This window comes from Gobio gobio (assembly GCF_949357685.1).
Source record: "Gobio gobio genome assembly, chromosome: 16".
In the NCBI taxonomy this organism is placed as follows: domain Eukaryota; kingdom Metazoa; phylum Chordata; class Actinopteri; order Cypriniformes; family Gobionidae; genus Gobio; species Gobio gobio.
The window spans coordinates 52,293,722-52,315,047 of NC_137109.1; the positions used below are offsets into that span (position 1 = coordinate 52,293,722).

The window sequence follows — 21,326 nt, forward strand, 5'->3', positions numbered from 1 at the left end:
CTTTTGACAGCCCTAATATATATATATATATATATCTGCTATACAATACCAGCCTCTTTGCCCGTTTTTAAAGCAATGCTTGCGGCAGATATACAGTACAAATATCGCTGCGAGCAGCCATTAACGGGGCCAAGCGCAAATAAGCCAATAAGACATGGCTGGGAGCATCAGACCAACTGCAACAATGAGCAATTAAAGGCATTTTAAGATGATTTTAGGCTAAATGGCTGAAAAATCCTATATACAGTCACTAATAATATGATTTAAGGGTTATCACTTTTGACCAATAGGTGGCGCAGTTATGAAATTGATGTGGTGTGGTCAGAGTGAGATGACAAAGGCAACGTTTGGTGTCAGTATGTCAAAGTATTGCAGAGATACAGCCTCAAGAGTCATTTTGGCATCATGCCTCCACTTCATCGCTGCGGTATATGAAAACGGTTCAGTCTGTAGAAATTAAATTAATAATATTCTGCTGTCATGAACTGAAGATGTTGCGATTTGATTTTGGTGAAAATCTGACAAAGGGTCTAGGAGGAGTTCGAAAAAGTAGGTTTGTAAAGGAAATCAAAATGGCGAACAGGAAGTTTGGCCAAATATGGTCAAATTGGGATCTATGTTCTTGGCATGAACCAAGGAATCAATTAAAACCAGTTTTATGACAATAATCAAATTGAATAAACAGTTATTAGCATTTTTGGAAAATGTATTATAACTTTTGTCCACAAGGTGGCGCTTGCCCGAAACATTTTGAGTGCTGTCAGGGCTTGATGCCGAAGACACATGCCGAGTTTCGTAATGATACGCCAATGCGTTCATAAAATATAGCACTTTATGACAAAATTCAAAATGGCCGACGCCCAAAATGGTTGATATGGTAAAATTGGGTATCAGCGGGATGCCCCGAATCTAAAGAGACCAGTTTTGTGATTTTTGGCTAAAGCATTCTGAAGTTATAATTAAAAATATCACATTTTTGTATCTCTGTATCTTTGAATCTTCTAGAAAATGACGTAATAGGGGAATTTTGTCTCTATCCCTTATGGTTCAAAAGTTATTAGCATAAACATCAGTGCAACTTTGGACAAGTGGTGGCGCTAGAGGGATTGAGTTAGAGACTCCAAATTTGCTATGGTGACAAATCCGACTGTCCTCTATGAGTGTGCCAAATTTCAGAAAAATAGGAACGCTAATAATTTCAATAACTGCTGTAAGACCGCATGAATTCGCTCCAAGGATCGGTAGCGAACAGCCGTGAAGGCCGCACGCGCTCAGTGTCTCAGCTGGAAACATGGATTTAATTATAATATTCTTTATCTGACTCCATTTATCATAGTTGTCGCATTTAGAAGAGAATGCCAACTGGTTGTTTGGTCATTTATATTTGATAGTTAATCATACAGTTAATCATTCCGTTTTAACCCTTTGTTGCAATTATACCGTTCCGTATTAGAGAAAGTTAATAATTACAGATTAATTCAGAAAGGATAAGAAATGTAACAATTTATTAACAATCAAGTAAATGTAAAATGTCAATTACATCATAGACAGAAATCTCTTTTAAAAGGAAACACAAATTCTAATTATGGTTACACTTAAAATAGTTTCAAATAGATGTAAACTTAAACCCTTAATTATACTCAGTAGGCCTCTGCCTAGAATGTTACCTGTGAGATAGAGAGAGAGAAAGAGAGAGAGAGAAAAGAAAGAGAGAGCTAAAGAGCAGCTCTCTCTAGAGAAAGCAGAGAATGAAAAAGAGAGCGAGCTACAGTTCGGATCTTCTTTTATCCTTTTCCCTGATGTCACCAAATTCAAATCTGACTCTTTCAAAACTGACCAATCAGACCAAACCGTGAGACGTTTGAAAGTAACCAATCAGACGAAACTTCTCCCACTGTACCAAAGGTGTGAAAAGCATTTGGCCGGCAAGCCATTCTTTTGTCCTTAGAAATCCCAAATTTCAAATCTCTTGGTCACGACGATGGCTGCTAACAGTAAAGCAGATGATTTTGTTCTATTTCAAATATCTTTGATTATTTTCCACCTTACACTGCCTTCACACCTTCGGTGCTTGGCCCCTAATAATTGCTTAATAAGTCAGATTTAAGGTATTTTCTTGGAGCCCGACTAATGAGGGTTCGACTGATTGGTAATCTTCAAATCCCGGCAGAACAACACAGGTTCTGATCCGAGACCCAGCTCGCACTGCCACATATACAAATGCTCCTTTGGCTTCAGCTCAAATGATAGTTGCTCTTCCACCACCATCTCTTCATTCCAGATTTCCTTCTCAACATTCACACTTGAATATCCAAAAAATACTGGTGTAAAGGAGAACTGCTTCCGTGCAATTAAACATGCGAGTTTCCCACACGAGATCTTGCCTTGTGTATTTATCTTCCAGTTCTTTGTGATCTGGGACATCATCTCCCTATTGTATCCAACTTTTTTAGTAATTTTGTTTTGCCATGTCACTGGTGTGGAACTGTCATTGATTACAGTTTGAATGTTCTTCCAATTGCGATATGTTGGGCCGATGGTTATCGACAGCCCGCCTGGCATGAAGTTAAGAACATCGGGATCAACAGAATAGACACCAACACTGCTGTCTTTCTGGAAGTCGTCACCTTTGCAGTATTCAACTCCCCACTCTGAGACTGGCTTGAGGAAGCAGAAGTGATCTCGCAGACCCCAGTAATAGAGACCATCTCTGTGATTGGGATGCAGGGGAAACTCTTCAGAATTCAAGTCTTGACTCAGGTCTGATGTTCTTCTGTAAGTGCCCTTTTCCTGGAAGATGATGTAAAACGAGTCAAAGGCTGCCAGGTAGTGATCTCCGCCCTGGCAGTTGGGATGAAGGGTGTAGACTTCAGATTCATAGCCTGCTGACAGGTCAGTGACCCTGCGGTAGGAAGTGCCCTTAATGATGTAGAACTGGTCATCTACATCAGCCAAGTAATGGTCTCCATTTTGGCAGGCGGGGTGCAGATCATAAATACTGAGGTCTGACCCTGCACTGAAATCAGTTGACCTCATAAAGCAGCCGAGATCAGAGCGGATTATATAATGGTAGTAGCTTGATCCACAGAAATCAACACCTTTTATTTTGTGTCTGGGAATAATACCAGCCATTCTGCCTTAACCTGCAACACAGGATAACAAACAACTCAATCCAAGTTCAGATCTAAATGGTATATTTTGTAAAAAAAAGCTATTTCTTCCCACACTCTTGAAAGGCCCTTTTACGAAGTCTTGATTTAGTTTTTGGAGTGTACTAGAATACGTTTTCATGCTTGATTATTCAATCCAACCCTGTGCGGGCTCGGCAGAAGTGCGCATCGAGAGCGTATATCGACCTCAAAGGGGGTGCTTGTGAGCACCTTCTGAGACCTAAAATGACAAATGGGACACCCTGCAGTCTCATGGACTTAACGGACACGCGGCGGCCATTTTAAGTCCACAGGACCGAAAGTGCACATGAAGTGGGCCTACAGAGACAGAGAAACACGCATCATAATCTGAAGACCACGCCCACCGAGGGGAAACAATCCAACCGTCTCCATTGACTTTGTATTGTGTGAAGCGTCTCCTTGTCATTTATGACTTATAACAAACAACAGAACAATGTCTAAAAGCTGATATGTGACCGGGTGAACAGCAAACAAGCTAAACAAAACGCAGAACCAAAAACGCAGAAGTTTTTATAAGCTGTTGACTAGGGATGCACCGGTTGACGGGCCGGTTCCGGTTTTTGGCCGGTTTTCTTTGTATTTTTCTGCCGATTTTTCCGGACGTGCGCCCGAGTGCACATACGGCTATATCGCAATCATTCGCGAACATGTAACTTGTGTGTTACAAACGGAAACTGGAGAACTGAGGGAAGAGACGAGATACGCTGAAGGGAATGAAGAGCCGCTTTCCTGCGCGAGCTGAAGTTGAGCGAGCTGAAGTTGCGGAAGCTGAAGTTGAGCGAGCTGAAGTTGCGGAAGCTGAAGTTGAGCGAGCTGAAGTTGCGCGAGTGAAGTTGAGTGAGCTGAAGTTGCGCGAGCTGAAGTTGAGCGAGCTGAAGTTGAGCGAGCTGAAGTTGAGCGAGTGAAGTTGAGCGAGCTGAAGTTGCGCGAGCTGAAGTTGCGCGAGCTGAAGTTGCGCGAGCTGAAGTTGCGCGAGCGAGCTGAAGTTGCGGCAGCTGAAGTTGAGCGAGCTGAAGTTGCGCGAGCTGAAGTTGCGCGAGCTGAAGTTGCGCGAGCGAGCTGAAGTTGCGGAAGCTGAAGTTGAGCGAGCTGAAGTTGCGCGAGTGAAGTTGAGTGAGCTGAAGTTGCGCGAGCTGAAGTTGAGCGAGCTGAAGATGAGCGAGCTGAAGTTGCGCGAGCTGAAGTTGCGGCAGCTGAAGTTGCGCGAGCTGAAGTTGAGCGAGCTGAAGTTGCGCGAGCTGAAGTTGAGCGAGCTGAAGTTGATTGAGCTGAAGTTGCGGCAGCTGAAGTTGAGCGAGCTGAAGTTGAGCGAGCTGAAGTTGATCGAGCTGAAGTTGAGCGAGCTGAAGTTGCGGCAGCTGAAGTTGCGCGAGCTGAAGTTGAGCGAGCTGAAGTTGCGCGAGCTGAAGTTGCTCGAGCTGAAGTTGAGCGAGCTGAAGTTGCGGCAGCTGAAGTTGCGCGAGCTGAAGTTGAGCGAGCTGAAGTTGCGCGAGCTGAAGTTGCGCGAGCTGAAGTTGCGCGAGCTGAAGTTGCGCGAGCTGAAGTTGCGCGAGCTGAAGTTGAGCGAGCTGAAGTTGAGCGAGCTGAAGTTGAGCGAGCTGAAGTTGAGCGAGCTGAATTTGCGCGAGCTGAATTTGAGCGAGCTGAATTTGAGCGAGCTGAAGTTGAGCGAGCTGAAGTTGGGCGAGCTGAAGTTGAGCGAGCTGAAGTTGCGCGAGCTGAAGTTGAGCGAGCTGAATTTGAGCGAGCTGAAGTTGAGCGAGCTGAATTTGAGCGAGCTGAAGTTGCGCGAGCTGAATTTGCGCGAGCTGAATTTGAGCGAGCTGAATTTGAGCGAGCTGAAGTTGAGCGAGCTGAATTTGAGCGAGCTGAAGTTGAGCGAGCTGAATTTGCGCGAGCTGAATTTGAGCGAGCTGAATTTGAGCGAGCTGAATTTGCGCGAGCTGAAGTTGGGCGAGCTGAAGTTGGGCGAGCTGAAGTTGGGCGAGCTGAAGTTGAGAGAGCTGAAGTTGAGAGAGCTGAAGTTGAGCGAGCTGAAGTTGCGCGAGCTGAAGTTGAGCGAGCTGAAGTTGAGCGAGCTGAAGTTGAGCGAGCTGAAGTTGCGCGAGCTGAAGTTGAGAGAGCTGAAGTTGAGAGAGCTGAAGTTGAGCGAGCTGAAGTTGAGCGAGCTGAAGTTGAGCGAGCTGAAGTTGCGCGAGGTGAAGTTGCGCGAGCTGAAGTTGAGCGAGCTGAAGTTGAGCGAGCTGAAGTTGAGCGAGTGAAGTTGAGCGAGCTGAAGTTGCGCGAGCTGAAGTTGCGCGAGCTGAAGTTGAGCGAGCTGAAGTTGAGCGAGCTGAAGTTGAGCGAGCTGAAGTTGCGGCAGCTGAAGTTGCGCGAGCTGAAGTTGCGCGAGCTGAAGTTGCGCGAGCTGAAGTTGAGAGAGCTGAAGTTGCGCGAGCGAGCTGAAGTTGCGGCAGCTGAAGTTGAGCGAGCTGAAGTTGCGCGAGCTGAAGTTGCGCGAGCTGAAGTTGCGCGAGCGAGCTGAAGTTGCGGAAGCTGAAGTTGAGCGAGCTGAAGTTGCGCGAGTGAAGTTGAGTGAGCTGAAGTTGCGCGAGCTGAAGTTGAGCGAGCTGAAGATGAGCGAGCTGAAGTTGCGCGAGCTGAAGTTGCGCGAGCTGAAGTTGCGGCAGCTGAAGTTGCGCGAGCTGAAGTTGAGCGAGCTGAAGTTGCGCGAGCTGAAGTTGAGCGAGCTGAAGTTGATTGAGCTGAAGTTGCGGCAGCTGAAGTTGAGCGAGCTGAAGTTGAGCGAGCTGAAGTTGATCGAGCTGAAGTTGAGCGAGCTGAAGTTGCGGCAGCTGAAGTTGCGCGAGCTGAAGTTGAGCGAGCTGAAGTTGCGCGAGCTGAAGTTGCTCGAGCTGAAGTTGAGCGAGCTGAAGTTGCGGCAGCTGAAGTTGCGCGAGCTGAAGTTGAGCGAGCTGAAGTTGCGCGAGCTGAAGTTGCGCGAGCTGAAGTTGCGCGAGCTGAAGTTGCGCGAGCTGAAGTTGCGCGAGCTGAAGTTGAGCGAGCTGAAGTTGAGCGAGCTGAAGTTGAGCGAGCTGAAGTTGAGCGAGCTGAATTTGCGCGAGCTGAATTTGAGCGAGCTGAATTTGAGCGAGCTGAAGTTGAGCGAGCTGAAGTTGGGCGAGCTGAAGTTGAGCGAGCTGAAGTTGCGCGAGCTGAAGTTGAGCGAGCTGAATTTGAGCGAGCTGAAGTTGAGCGAACTGAATTTGAGCGAGCTGAAGTTGCGCGAGCTGAAGTTGCGCGAGCTGAAGTTGCGCGAGCTGAAGTTGCTCGAGCTGAATTTGCGCGAGCTGAATTTGAGCGAGCTGAATTTGAGCGAGCTGAAGTTGAGCGAGCTGAATTTGAGCGAGCTGAAGTTGAGCGAGCTGAATTTGCGCGAGCTGAAGTTGAGCGAGCTGAATTTGAGCGAGCTGAATTTGCGCGAGCTGAAGTTGGGCGAGCTGAAGTTGGGCGAGCTGAAGTTGGGCGAGCTGAAGTTGAGAGAGCTGAAGTTGAGAGAGCTGAAGTTGAGCGAGCTGAAGTTGCGCGAGCTGAAGTTGAGCGAGCTGAAGTTGAGCGAGCTGAAGTTGAGCGAGCTGAAGTTGCGCGAGCTGAAGTTGAGAGAGCTGAAGTTGAGCGAGCTGAAGTTGAGCGAGCTGAAGTTGAGCGAGCTGAAGTTGCGCGAGGTGAAGTTGCGCGAGCTGAAGTTGAGCGAGCTGAAGTTGAGCGAGCTGAAGTTGAGCGAGTGAAGTTGAGCGAGCTGAAGTTGCGCGAGCTGAAGTTGCGCGAGCTGAAGTTGAGCGAGCTGAAGTTGAGCGAGCTGAAGTTGAGCGAGCTGAAGTTGAGCGAGCTGAAGTTGCGGCAGCTGAAGTTGCGCGAGCTGAAGTTGCGCGAGCTGAAGTTGCGCGAGCTGAAGTTGAGAGAGCTGAAGTTGCGCGAGCGAGCTGAAGTTGCGGCAGCTGAAGTTGCGCGAGCTGAAGTTGAGCGAGCTGAAGTTGCGCGAGCTGAAGTTGAGCGAGCTGAAGTTGAGCGAGCTGAAGTTGCGCGAGCTGAAGTTGAGCGAGCTGAAGTTGAGCGAGCTGAAGTTGAGCGAGCTGAAGTTGAGCGAGCTGAAGTTGAGCGAGCTGAAGTTGAGCGAGCTGAAGTTGCGGCAGCTGAAGTTGCGCGAGCTGAAGTTGCGCGAGCTGAAGTTGGGCGAGCTGAAGTTGGGCGAGCTGAAGTTGGGCGAGCTGAAGTTGGGCGAGCTGAAGTTGAGCGAGCTGAAGTTGCGCGAGCTGAAGTTGGGCGAGCTGAAGTTGGGCGAGCTGAAGTTGCGCGAGCTGAAGTTGCGCGAGCTGAAGTTGCGCGAGCTGAAGTTGGGCGAGCTGAATTTGGGCGAGCTGAAGTTGAGCGAGCTGAAGTTGAGCGAGCTGAAGTTGCGCGAGCTGAAGTTGCGCGAGCTGAAGTTGAGCGAGCTGAAGTTGCGCGAGCTGAAGTTGAGCGAGCTGAAGTTGCGCGAGCTGAAGTTGAGCGAGCTGAAGTTGAGCGAGCTGAAGTTGCGCGAGCTGAATTTGAGCGAGCTGAATTTGAGCGAGCTGAAGTTGCGCGAGCTGAAGTTGAGCGAGCTGAATTTGAGCGAGCTGAAGTTGCGCGAGCTGAAGTTGAGCGAGCTGAATTTGAGCGAGCTGAATTTGAGCGAGCTGAATTTGAGCGAGCTGAAGTTGCGCGAGCTGAAGTTGCGCGAGCTGAATTTGAGCGAGCTGAATTTGAGCGAGCTGAAGTTGAGCGAGCTGAAGTTGAGCGAGCTGAAGTTGCGCGAGCTGAAGTTGAGCGAGCTGAATTTGAGCGAGCTGAAGTTGCGCGAGCTGAAGTTGCGCGAGGTGAAGTTGCGCGAGGTGAAGTTGCGCGAGGTGAAGTTGCGCGAGCTGAATTTTAGCGAGCTGAAGTTGAGCGAGCTGAATTTGAGCGAGCTGAAGTTGAGCGAGCTGAAGTTGAGCGAGCTGAAGTTGAGCGAGCTGAATTTGAGCGAGCTGAAGTTGCGCGAGCTGAATTTGAGCGAGCTGAAGTTGAGCGAGCTGAAGTTGGGCGAGCTGAAGTTGCGCGAGCTGAAGTTGCGCGAGCTGAAGTTGAGCGAGCTGAAGTTGCGCGAGCTGAAGTTGAGCGAGCTGAATTTGAGCGAGCTGAAGTTGCGCGAGGTGAAGTTGCGCGAGGTGAAGTTGAGCGAGCTGTAGTTGAGCGAGCTGTAGTTGAGCGAGCTGAAGTTGAGCGAGCTGTAGTTGAGCGAGCTGAAGTTGAGCGAGCTGTAGTTGAGCGAGCTGTAGTTGAGCGAGCTGTAGTTGAGCGAGCTGAAGTTGCGCGAGGTGAAGTTGCGCGAGGTGAAGTTGAGCGAGCTGTAGTTGAGCGAGCTGTAGTTGCGCGAGCTGAAGTTGAGCGAGCTGAAGTTGCGCGAGCTGAAGTTGAGCGAGCTGAATTTGAGCGAGCTGAAGTTGCGCGAGGTGAAGTTGCGCGAGGTGAAGTTGAGCGAGCTGTAGTTGAGCGAGCTGAAGTTGAGCGAGCTGAAGTTGAGCGAGCTGAAGTTGCGCGAGTGAAGTTGAGCGAGCTGAAGTTGCGCGAGCTGAATTTGAGAGAGCTGAAGTTGAGCGAGCTGAAGTTGGGCGAGCTGAAGTTGCGCGAGTGAAGTTGAGCGAGCTGAAGTTGCGCGAGCTGAATTTGAGAGAGCTGAAGTTGAGCGAGCTGAAGTTGGGCGAGCTGAAGTTGCGCGAGCTGAAGTTGCGCGAGCTGAAGTTGCGCGAGCTCACCTCTCCGTCCTGTACAAGCGTAGATAGTGAGCGTTTGTTCAGCTCAGCTTCTCACGTGTTGGATCGGATGAGAGGAAACAGACTAACTTGTGACAAAGCCGAAATGCTTCTTTTTGTAGCCTAAAGAAGAACATGCATGCACTTTAGAAATGAAATACTATCAGTTCTGTAGCCTATAGGATGATGATTTTTATTTGGTAACACTTTAGAATAATGGTCATTAGTTAATATTAGTTAACTACATTAGTTAACATTAACTAATAATGAACTGCACTTATAAAGCGTTTATTAATCTTTGTTCATGTTAATTTCAACATTTACTAATGCATTATTAAAATCTTGTTAACATTAGTTAATGCAGTGTGAACTAACATGAACAAACCATGAACAGCTGGATTTATATTAACTAACGTTAACAAAGATGAACAAATATTTTTTTTTTTGGGTCGACAGCTTATAAAAGCTTCTGTGTTTATTAGCTTGTTTGCTGTTCACCCTGTCACATATCAGCTTTTAGACATTGTACTGTTTTTTGTTATAAGTCTGAAATGACAGGGAGGCGCTTCACGCAATACAAACTCAATGGAGAGCGTTTGATTGCTTCCCTCCCCGGTGTGGGCGTGGCCTAAATACGCTTTGTCTCTATATATACAGTCTGCGAGGCGAGCTGTGCTAAGGTGTGTGTGTGTAAACCATAGACGGTAAAATAATATGGGCGTAGTGTGCGTGACGTCACTCATAGGATCTGAAGAGCAGTTCTGAAGCGTAAAGTCGGGTCGATCTTGTCAGAGTCACTCCTGGATAACAGAAAATGGGCGAAGAGGCGGGACGTGGGCGGAGCTGAGGTGATGACTAACAGACAGCAGACAAACGGCAATCCACCTGTCACTCAAAGTGGCCACGCCCTTAATTATGCAGAACTTTAAGGCTTTATATTAGGGCTGCACGATTAATCGAAATCGAACCGCAATCGCGATTTGGCTTATGTGCGATTAAAAAAGCGCAAAGGCTACGATTTTAATTAAATAAATAAATGCCCAGCGTGTCAGTGAAGAGCGGCTCTTATAACGTGCGTTTGAAAAAACAACACGTGTCAAACAACTTCACAAACTAGTAATGTGAAGTGTTCATAAACCTGTTGTCCAACAAAATACGTTTAATAACATGTTTTAACTCACTTGATATCGTCAGTCGAGTGTTTGTGAGCTGATGCGGCTTCTTATCACAGAATGAGGCAGACAACGCTTTATTTTATAGGCAGTGATAAAGTCTATGTCAATCAGCACTGCTTTATTATTATTAAAATACCTGAGAAGGCTTGAAGAACTCAAATACACCATATCTTGTCGCAGTCGTGTGTTTATTGTCTTCATGTTTAATCAGTCAAAGCGTTTCTATCTTCCTTTTATTCAGCTACAGCGCTAGCTTAGCTTCACATTAGGGATTTCCTGAAAACAAAGGATAACTTCTCTAACGCAAATGTGGAGTTTCTGCTCGAGGGCGCCCTCTGGCCTCCAGTATGAATGAAACTTTTTGGTAACAAATGAGAAAAATACTTCTCTCTAAATAAATTTATATGACAATCCATATGTTTTTCTTAAATATACAGGCGTTTTCTTCCCCACAGTGGATGCATAAGAGGCGCATATTTCATATGAAAGACATAGACTTTAAGAAATTGATATCACAGATAAAAAGCACAGATTTTATAATAATTTACAATAAATCCTTAGACCTTTCTAATGATTTTTATTCAGGCTGTCTGCATATTAACAGGTAACCGAGCAGTTTTTATTTTAAAATAAATTTTCTGTAAAATATAAATATTATTATTAGTAGTAGTAGTATATTCTTAAATACTGATGAAAATGTTATTGTAACAGTAATATTTCTTATTTTGTGAAATATTTTATTTCACAATAATAATAATAATCATAATTATTATTAGTCATATTAATATATAAACACAAAATGTTATACACACACACTTTTCATTTGTAAAAAAATCACATTCATATCGCAAATCACATAATTTTAACCAGAATAATCGCAATTAGATATTTTTCCCAAATCGTCCAGCCCTACTTTATATAATGTAAACGAATGAGTTATAAAAACATTCCCCCCCTCACAGTCGTCATGAAGGGCAACATTAGCCATATTGACCAAAAGCACAGTTTGTCCCAGACTGTAAACATGTGTTCTTCAAACAATATAATAATCATTTTAAAAAGGAATGTATACCTGTATGCATGATATTGCGCTGGACCAGTGCGGGTCGGAAGATGGATGGATGATTGATTCAGCTGTGGGCACTATTTGAGGGAACAGCCATTTAGTGCTGTCCGAAACCATAGTGGGCGTTATTGAGTGCACTCATTCAATCCCACAATGCACCGCAATAACGAGTTTACAACCGATGTATGCTCGATGGCTAGAGAATACCCATAATGCACTGTGAGAGTCGCGCCGTGCATTGAATGAAATCCCGCGTTTCGCCAGGAGATGACATCGACCCACACACTTTTTAAAGGTCCCATGGCATGAAATTTTCAATTTTATGAGGTTTTTCAACATCAATATGAGTTCCCCTAGCCTGAATATTGTCCCCAAGTGGATAGAAATGTTGATCGGTGTAAACCCGAGTTCTGGCTGTCTTTCTCTGCCTTTGAGAAAATGAAAGGCCAGACGAGCCAATCCTGAAGTCTCCTGGTTTGACGTCCAAGCAGGAACGGTTTCCTCCCTTTCCTCCGCCCAGAGAATCTGGCACGCCCATGCAAACGCTCCAGAGATCATGGGTTGTGAACGAGTGAATGCTGGCAGTTTCTCAGTGTTTGGATGTATAAATGAAAACAGAAGTCTTTTTTCAGTTCCTTCTGATCTGTGATCAGTGATTTCTGATGTGTAGCTAATTATTTATTATTCTTGCACACTCAGCGGCTTCTCTCTCTCCCGACAGAACGGTGTTTTCGTGTTTTATATCTTGTGAGTCAGTGTTTTTGTACGTCCTCGTCGCGTCTATCTGTTCTAAAACGTGCATACAGTCGTTTCTGCCCAACATCAGCAGACTCACATCTCTTTAGAGATAAACCTCACACACGCCGAAGCTCGGGCTGCACTGACCGGTCGGCCTTCAACATCCTCGACCCCCAGTACTGCATCTGGCCCACAGCGGAGGAGCCAAACGCGGGTGAGATTAAGCAGAAGGGGGGTAAGCGTGAGCATATCCGGGCTAGCCAGCTAGCCCCACAATAAACTTGATTACATTCGATTACTGCTGTTGTGTCTTTGTTTGCGCTGTGGACTCAATGCGCGTCACTGACGCTTTTCATATGATAGGAACATATCTAAAAATAATGCTATAATCAACACTTACTCGTAACTCGTTCATCTCGACAGCTGTAATGGTACATTGCATGTGTTACAAAGTTGGTAATAATGATGAAGACGGACTCGGTGTGACTGGGACTTGTGTTTATTCAGAACTCTCAGATACAAACACAATAAACTCGCGCTGACTGACAGCGCTCTCATAACTCAGTAGTTACTATAAATAATTTTGTTAGCAATCGCTGATCTCCGTCTCTGGTACGTTAGTGATGTCCGGTTCGCGAACGATCTTTCTTTTGAACTGGTTCTTTTTAGTGAACCGAATCAGTTCACCAAATCGGACTGAATCGTTCTAAACGGTTCGCGTCTCCAGTCAGTGCTGATCCATAATTTACTCAAGTTACTAACTTTCTGACATGAGTGACAGCCCCTCCGACTAGAAATAGACTAATAACCTGAAGTATATGCTGTAACTACAACAGTTCACACTGAACTGAGACTGACAGAAGAACTGATGTGAAGTGAACTCCGGTCCATCCGTCTCTCTGGCAGCAGCTCGTGCCTCGTAGACCTCGTTAAACCACGCCCCCTCCCCCCTGTCAGCCAATCACAACAGTGGCCGTTTTTACTGAAGTCTCACAGCAGACACGCCTCTTGAAACAGGGCATTCAGCCACAGGGCAAACATCAGTATTGAAAAAATGCCTTTTATTTCTAAATTATGACATTTTATGATGTAAAACTCATACTAACAATATAAGTACACCTCAGGAAACATTATAAAATAATAGAAAAATGCCATGCCATGGGACCTTTAAGACCAATGATATTGGACCCACTCACTTTTATCGTCTCTAATTGAGCACATGTCTGTTTACACACCCTGATAAACACTGATTAAACACGTTAGAAGCTTTATTTCCACTTTTCTAATATTTTCTTCATTTTCATTGAAAATAAATGCCTTTCCGATCTGAAATGTGATGGGGAAAAAGGAGTAGAGCGAGTTCGGCAAAAGGCGGATTCGAACCGCGGGTCGATTTGCGTCAAAACTTGACACCATGCATCTCAACCCTACACTATTGTTGCTGCAAAAGATTTTGAGTTTTTCGTAGTTTTGTCTGCCTCAACAAGACGTTTAGTAAACAAGCCGATATATTTGTATGTAATGTAAATTGTATCTACTCCAGTAAAATGTTTCTGTGAAAGGACCCGCCCACATTTTTTTGCTTCTGCCCCATGCAATATAGTATAAATAGTAGCCTACTATATAGTATGAAATATATACTATACTATATATATATTTTATACTATAAAATTTGTACATAAGAATATTAAGTCTTTATTTTGTAATTTAATGCTTATGAGTTACTTAATTATTCATTACCGTTTCCCAGTAAGTTCAGTGCCACACAAGTAAAGAGCTCTAGGGTTAACTTTAAGCTTGTTGGCTGGTTTTTGGAGTAGTGGAGTAATGGAGAATGAGGGTACATGGGCGAATCAGACAGCGGTAAGGTCATTCATTCAGAGTACATATACAATCGTGAATATAAATAATTGTGACTCATGTTTTAAAAAAACATTTATCATAACGTTTATGTTGGTTTGGTCGTTTGGCTGGTTCCTTATAAAGCTCCAGAAATTCGTGGAGGGTTTTTGTGTAATTTGTCAATGCCAGGTGGCTTTTTTAATTATATGATGTCATTACGTTGTCTTGACGCCAGCCAATCGCTGCATTGCTGATCGTGGTTTCGATGCATCTGCCCTCTTCAGGGAACACACGAATGCGATCTTAGATAACTTAATCCAGATATTTTAATCCAATCCGCAAATTCGTTTGAAGAACCAAATTAGCCAGACATCAGTTATCACGATAAGAAGATCTGGGATCTGTCAAATCCTCTCAGATGTAATAAGCGAGGTACGAAGAACAGACCCCATATCTGCACGATAGAAGATGAAAGATGAGTATTGCGGTTATTATGTTCATGTTTATGTGGCGGGGTGGGCGTGGTCCCGCGAGGTCTGTAGCGGGAGAGAGAGGGCGGAGCCGAGCGGTCGGTAAGTAGGTCAAGTGCAAATGACGAACACCTGTCTCTGATTGCAGTAATTGGCGTGGAGAGACCGCATATAAGCGGCTGCTGGGAGAGAGTGGGGAGAGAGAGACCGACTGGGACTTGCCACGTGAGCTGCCAAACAAGACCTGAGTGACTGTGCTGTACAAGAGAGATCAACTAAAAGAGAGAAGAGTGAACCATTGATGATTGAGGCGCCCTCGTGCGTGATTTATGTTTGTTTATGAGAAAGACTGTTTAATAAAGTTGCAAGTCCCAGTCACGCCGACCCCGCCTTCTTCCTTCCTGACCAAGAGTATTCCGAACCGCTTCACACTGGTGCCGGAACCCGGGAAGGAAGAAGAGAGCCGCCGCCATGCAGACCCCGCCAAAGACGCAGCTTGCGGACCTGGTGTCATCGCTCGCTGGTCTTCACCAACAGACCCACGAAGATCTGCTGGCCGTGAGGGCCGAGCAGGACAAACGTTTTGAGGCCCTCATTCTTGCCCAGCATGAAGACCGCGAGCTGTTCCGGAGCTGGATGGTCCGGGAGATTCCGGCCACCCCCCCGTCTACAACCGACTCGGCCGCCACCATCCACCTCTCGAAGATGGGCCCCGAGGATGATCCGGAGGCGTTCATCGACCTCTTCGAGAGGTCCGCCGAGTCCCGGGGGTGGCCCCGGACGGACTGGCCAATGCGGCTCCTGCCGCTGTTGTCAGGAGAAGCGCAGGTAGCCGCACACCAACTGCCAGTCCAGAATCTCCTGGACTACGAAGACCTGAAGCGCGCCATCCTGCAGCGGGTCGGCCGGAGCCCAGAGCAACAGCGGCAGCGCTTCCGAAGCCTGACCCTCGGCGAGTCCGGCCGACCCTTCACCTTCGCGCACCAGCTCCGGGACTCGTGCCGCAAGTGGCTGATGGCCGGCGGAGGCGACGTCGAGGGAATCATCGACCGTGTGGTGCTGGAGCAGTTCGTCGCGCGGCTTCCCCAGAAGACCGCGCAGTGGGTCCAGTGCCACCGCCCGACGTCGCTGTCCCAGGCCATCCAGTTGGCGGAGGACCACATGGTGGCGTGCCACGGGGTCGGCGAGCCCCTTCCTTCGGCTTCTCTCTCTCTCTCTCTCTCTTCTCCTTCCCCCCCTCTTCTCTCCAAGCCTGTCCCTCTTCCCAGGTCGCGCAGCGGGTTTCCGCCCAGGCCAGCACCGAGGTGGAGGACAGGGCTGCCCGCGGAGGTTCCGGCAGTACCACGACCATCAGCTAGAGGAGGGGGAGCCACCAGCGACCCGTTCCCCACCACGTCCGCGTCGGCGCTCTCTCCGCGCCAATTTGGGGAACCGCTGCCAGCCACTAGAGTGGCGGGGAAGTCTGGGCCGGCTTGTTGGCGTTGTGGGGATCCCGGACATTTTATCGATCGGTGTCCGGTGATGGAGGTGGGGACATTGATCCGGGTCCCCGACGCGCCGCAAGCTGCCCCCGATCAAGCTGGCCTGTACCAGATACCCGTGAGTATCAAGGGGGGTACTTATCAAGCTCTGGTGGATTCAGGGTGTAACCAGACCTCCATCCATCAAAGCTTGATTCAACCTAAGGCGTTGGTTAACGGCCGCGTGGTTAAGGTACGGTGTGTGCACGGGGAAGTGGTGGACTATCCGTTGTTGCCCGTGGATATTCAATTTCGGGGTAAAACGCATAGTGTTGAGGTTGCAGTTAACCCGCACCTCCGGCATCCACTAATTTTGGGTACTAATTGGCCAGGATTTAATAAACTATTGGGGCACTTGTGTGTGGATGCCTCTTGGGGAAAGTGTAAAAAAAGGAAAGAGACGGTTGCTCAGGTGGGAGAGGTGGATTCGGGACCTCTGGGTGCTCTTCCAGGGGAACAGAGCGGTCTTGAGCTACCCAGCCTCACAGACCGCGATGATTTTCCCCTGGAGCAGTCCCAGGATGAGACGCTTAAACATGCGTTTACTCAGGTCCGTTCCATCGACGGCCATCTCCTCCATCCGGACCAGCCGCTCTCTTATCCTTATTTTTCTGTTTTAAAAGATAGGTTGTATCGAGTGACCCAAGACGCTCAGACAAAACAAGATACAACCCAGTTGTTAGTGCCTAAAAGCCGTCGGGAAATGCTTTTCCAGGCGGCTCACGCGAATCCTATGGCCGGGCATTTAGGAACAGCGGCGACACTTAACCGTCTAATGGCCCGATTTTTCTGGCCGGGCATCCACGAGAATGTACGCAGGTGGTGTGCGTCTTGTCGTGAATGTCAGTTGGTGAATCCACCGGCCACCCCAAAAGCACCATTGTGCCCGCTCCCGTTGATGCAGGTCCCCTTCGAACGAATTGGCATGGACCTCATCGGGCCATTGGAACGGTCAGCACGTGGGCATCGCTTTGCATTGGTTCTGGTGGACTATGCAACACGATACCCGGAGGCAGTTCCGCTCCGCACTATTTCGGCGAAAAGTGTCGCGAGCGCACTGTTTTCCTTAATCTCCCGGGTGGGAATCCCGAAAGAGATTCTCACCGATCAGGGCACGGCGTTCATGTCACGAACGATTCGCGAACTGTATGAATTATTGGGCATTAAATCGGTTCGCACCAGCGTCTATCACCCACAAACAGATGGTCTGGTGGAACGATTTAATCGCACATTGAAATCCATGATTCGTAAGTTCGTTCACGAGGACGCCAAAAATTGGGATAGGTGGCTAGAGCCTCTGTTGTTCGCTGTTCGCGAGGTCCCGCAAGCCTCCACGGGGTTTTCCCCCTTCGAGCTTCTCTATGGACGCCAGCCTCGGGGGGTGCTGGATGTCCTTAGGGAGGCTTGGGAGGACGGACCTTCGGCGAGTAAAAATGAAATTCAGTATGTCCTGGACCTGAGAACAAAACTCCACACTTTGGGGCGGCTGTCAATGGAGAATTTGTTGCAGGCTCAGGACAGACAACGACAGCTCTACAACAGAGGCACTAGACTGCGTCAATTTTCACCGGGAGATAAAGTCCTTGTATTACTCCCTACGTCGAGTTCTAAATTACTCGCGAAGTGGCAAGGGCCCTTTGAGGTCACACGGCGAGTTGGCGAGCTCAACTATGAGGTCGTGCGGTCAGATAGGGACGGGGCACGTCAAATCTATCACCTCAACCTCCTCAAAAAATGGTCTGAGGCGGAGTCAGTGATGCTTGCGACGGTAGTGAGCGGAGAGGAGGATCTCGGGCCGGAGGCGGTCCAAAAGCCTCAATCTATCGCTCTGGCCTCGGGAGGAGACCACCTCTCACCCTCGCAGCTCACTGACGTAAGTCGTTTACAAGCAGAATTTGCTGACGTCTTCTCGCCCCTACCCGGCCGGACCGACCTCATTCAGCACCACGTTGAGACGGAGCCGGGCGTGGTTGTTCGCAGCCGGCCTTATCGCTTACCTGAACACAAGAAAAAAGTCGTTCAGGCAGAATTAGAAGCTATGCTAGACATGGGGGTAATAGAAGAGTCCAACAGTGACTGGGCGAGCCCGATTGTTTTAGTCCCTAAACCTGACGGCTCGGTCCGGTTCTGCGTGGACTACCGTAAGGTAAACGCGGTGTCAAAATTCGATGCTTATCCAATGCCAAGGGTTGACGAATTGCTTGATCGGCTAGGAACTGCTCGTTTTTATTCGACACTGGACTTAACAAAGGGATATTGGCAGATCCCCTTGTCTCCTCTATCCAAAGAAAAAACAGCTTTCACCACGCCGTTTGGATTACACCAATTTATCACCCTTCCTTTCGGCTTGTTCGGGGCTCCTGCGACCTTCCAGCGTCTGATGGACAGAATTCTCCGGCCGCATGCTGCATATGCCGCTGCCTATCTAGATGATATCATCATCTATAGTGCGGACTGGCAGCGTCATATGCAGCACTTGCGAGCTGTCCTGAAGACGCTGAGAAGGGCGGGGCTCACGGCCAACCCAAAGAAGTGTGCGATTGGGCGGGTGGAGGTAAGATATCTGGGCTTCCACTTGGGTCATGGGCAGGTGCGTCCCCAAATTGATAAGACCGCAGCCGTTGCGACCTGTCCGAGACCCAAGACCAAAAAGGAGGTTAGACAGTTCCTGGGGCTGGCGGGGTATTACAGGAGGTTTGTGCCTAATTATTCGGAGCTCGCCAGCCCGCTGACTGATCTAACTAAAAAGGAGGTGCCAGATACAGTTCAGTGGACGGAGCGGTGCCAGCAGGCTTTTACCCAGATAAAGGCTGCTCTGTGTGGTGGACCGCTCCTACAAGCTCCTAACTTTTCTCTCCCTTTTTCCCTACAGACTGACGCCTCGGACAGGGGGTTGGGCGCAGTCCTGTCCCAGGAGGTGGAGGGTGAAGAGCGGCCGGTGCTGTACATCAGTCGCAAGCTCTCTAAGAGAGAGACGATGTACAGCACCATAGAGAAGGAGTGTTTGGCCATCAGGTGGGCCGTTCTCACCCTTCGCTATTACCTCCTCGGGCGGGAGTTCACCCTCTGTTCGGATCACGCCCCCTTGCAGTGGCTCCACCGCATGAAAGATACCAACGCGCGGATCACCCGTTGGTATCTGGCGTTACAACCCTTTAAGTTCAAGGTGGTCCACAGGCCGGGTGCTCAGATGGCTGTGGCTGACTTCCTCTCCAGGAGGGGGGGGGGGGAGGCTGCAGGCCGGATGGCTCCCCGGCCTGAGACGGGCGGTGGGGGTATGTGGCGGGGTGGGCGTGGTCCCGCGAGGTCTGTAGCGGGAGAGAGAGGGCGGAGCCGAGCGGTCGGTAAGTAGGTCAAGTGCAAATGACGAACACCTGTCTCTGATTGCAGTAATTGGCGTGGAGAGACCGCATATAAGCGGCTGCTGGGAGAGAGTGGGGAGAGAGAGACCGACTGGGACTTGCCACGTGAGCTGCCAAACAAGACCTGAGTGACTGTGCTGTACAAGAGAGATCAACTAAAAGAGAGAAGAGTGAACCATTGATGATTGAGGCGCCCTCGTGCGTGATTTATGTTTGTTTATGAGAAAGACTGTTTAATAAAGTTGCAAGTCCCAGTCACGCCGACCCCGCCTTCTTCCTTCCTGACCAAGAGTATTCCGAACCGCTTCACAGTTTACATTTCATTTTAACCCTTTCCTCTAACCCTTTTCCTTCCGCGGGGCACAACCTAACGTGGGGTTAGTTGTAACGCGCATGTTTTAACCCTTTCCACACATGCCAGAATGATGAAACTTAGTGTATTTACTAGCTGCCATATCAACATTATTTAGAGAAAAAAATAGCGCCAAAATTAAAAAATCTCTAAAAAAGAACGCGCAGTAATCTTAGATAACTTATATTTTAATCCAATCCGCAAATTTGTTTGAAGAACCGAATTAGCCAGACATCAGTTATCACGATAAGAAGATCTGGGATCTGTCAAATCCTCTCAGATGTAATAAGCGAAGAACGGACCCCAGATCTGCACTGTATGAAAGATGAGTACTGCGGTTATTATGTTCATGTACTTACAAGTCCTTCAGCATTTAATTTAACCCTTTCCTATCTGGTGTATTTATTGCAACAACTAAAAAAGTTCAGAACATGAATCTTGAGTGTTTTAGCTTTCAAATGATGCATAGTTTGTGTTAGTTGATTGAATATGTTTTATAAAATAAAAGTACAGAGACTTGCACGTCTGTGTGTAATAGCTGTGATGTTTTCTTCAGCATTTATGGGGTTAACGAGGAGAGTTCAGGAAGTGCCGTATGTTCAGCGTTCTGCACTAAAGCTTTCGACAAAAAGCTCCTTTGTTTGTCTTTCTTACATTACAATACTTTTCCAGTCACTTCGCCAGAAATCCTTTTTTCATCTGTTCATTAAGCGGCTATGTCTGTCCTGTTGACTTGCTTACTAAGTTACCAACAAATGCATCTGTTTGAAAAAGAATGGCCATGAGCCTCAAACGCTCTTTATTAGAAACATACTCACCTTGAGAAGAGTAAATACAGCTCTGGATAGAGTAAATACAGCTCTGGATAGAGTAAATACAGCTCTGGATAGAGTAAATACAGCTCTGGATAGAGTAAATACAGCTCTGGATAGAGTAATACAGCTCTGGATAGAGTAAATACAGCTCTGGATAGAGTAATACAGCTCTGGATCTGTCTGAGAGAGATATCTGACTGAACTGGATCGAGTAGGGCTGGGAATCGAACATTGATAATTGAGAGTCGATTCTTTCCATCGAGGTGAATCGACTCCTCTTTATGAGCCCTTTTCAGTTCAACAGACTTCATTCATTTATCTCTCGCTCACTAATAATGATTGGGAGTCTGTTTAATTTAGGCAAAAGGTTCGTTCAGACAGTTCGTTTCAATGAACCAGTTAAAAATAAAACAATTCAGCGGTTATTTTGCGCAATTGCGTCACTAAAACGTAATTCTTACACACAACTGTGTGTGTGTGTGTGTGTGTGTGTGTGTGTGTGTGTGTGTGTGTGTGTGTGTGTGTGTGTGTGTGTGTGTGTGTGTGTGTGTGTGTGTGTGTGTGTGTGTGTGTCTGTGTGTGTGTTGTAGTTCGTTTTTTCGCTAGAGAGAGACCAACAGGCATCTTATATTGCAGCCAATCAGCTTTCGTGTTATATTGGCGCTAGTCTCTTTCCGACTGCACCACAGACACATCAAACGGATTTTATTCTTCAGCTTCAGTTCTCCATTTCTTCCAGTTCCGCGATTGTGAAAGCGAAGGCGAATCTTTCTTACCTGCCATCTCGCATAACGACCATATAAAAGTATGATAGCAGTAAAAAAGGGTTTAAAAAGCAATGTAAACCCCGAACTCATTCGCTACTGACACACGGGCCGATGTCAGACTGGTTCTGTGCAGTGTTGCCAACTCTCGCGAGACAAATAAGCAACCACAGCTTCCAAAACAAGCCCAAAATTTTTATCAATAAATGAGCCTGCAACATATTAAACTGAAACTTCTC

At 47.5% G+C, this 21,326-nt stretch overlaps 1 protein-coding gene across 1 annotated transcript; it reads right to left on the bottom strand.

Moving 5' to 3' along the window:
- Positions 1-1,486: 1,486 nt before the first annotated feature.
- LOC307139509 (uncharacterized protein) lies at positions 1,487-20,549 on the bottom strand. The gene is made up of 2 exons (XM_079838506.1): positions 20,327-20,549; positions 1,487-3,143 (listed from the first exon to the last, which is right to left on the bottom strand). The coding sequence occupies exon 2, from the start codon at positions 3,130-3,132 to the stop codon at positions 2,128-2,130; it is 1,005 nt and encodes a 334-aa protein (XP_079694632.1). The 5' UTR covers positions 3,133-3,143; positions 20,327-20,549; the 3' UTR covers positions 1,487-2,127.
- Between the last annotated feature and the right edge of the window lie 777 nt (positions 20,550-21,326).

Coding starts and splice junctions, on each gene's coding strand:
- LOC307139509 (XM_079838506.1), bottom strand. CDS start 3,132: ATGGCTGGTATTATTCCCAGACACAAAATAAAAGGTGTTGATTTCTGT.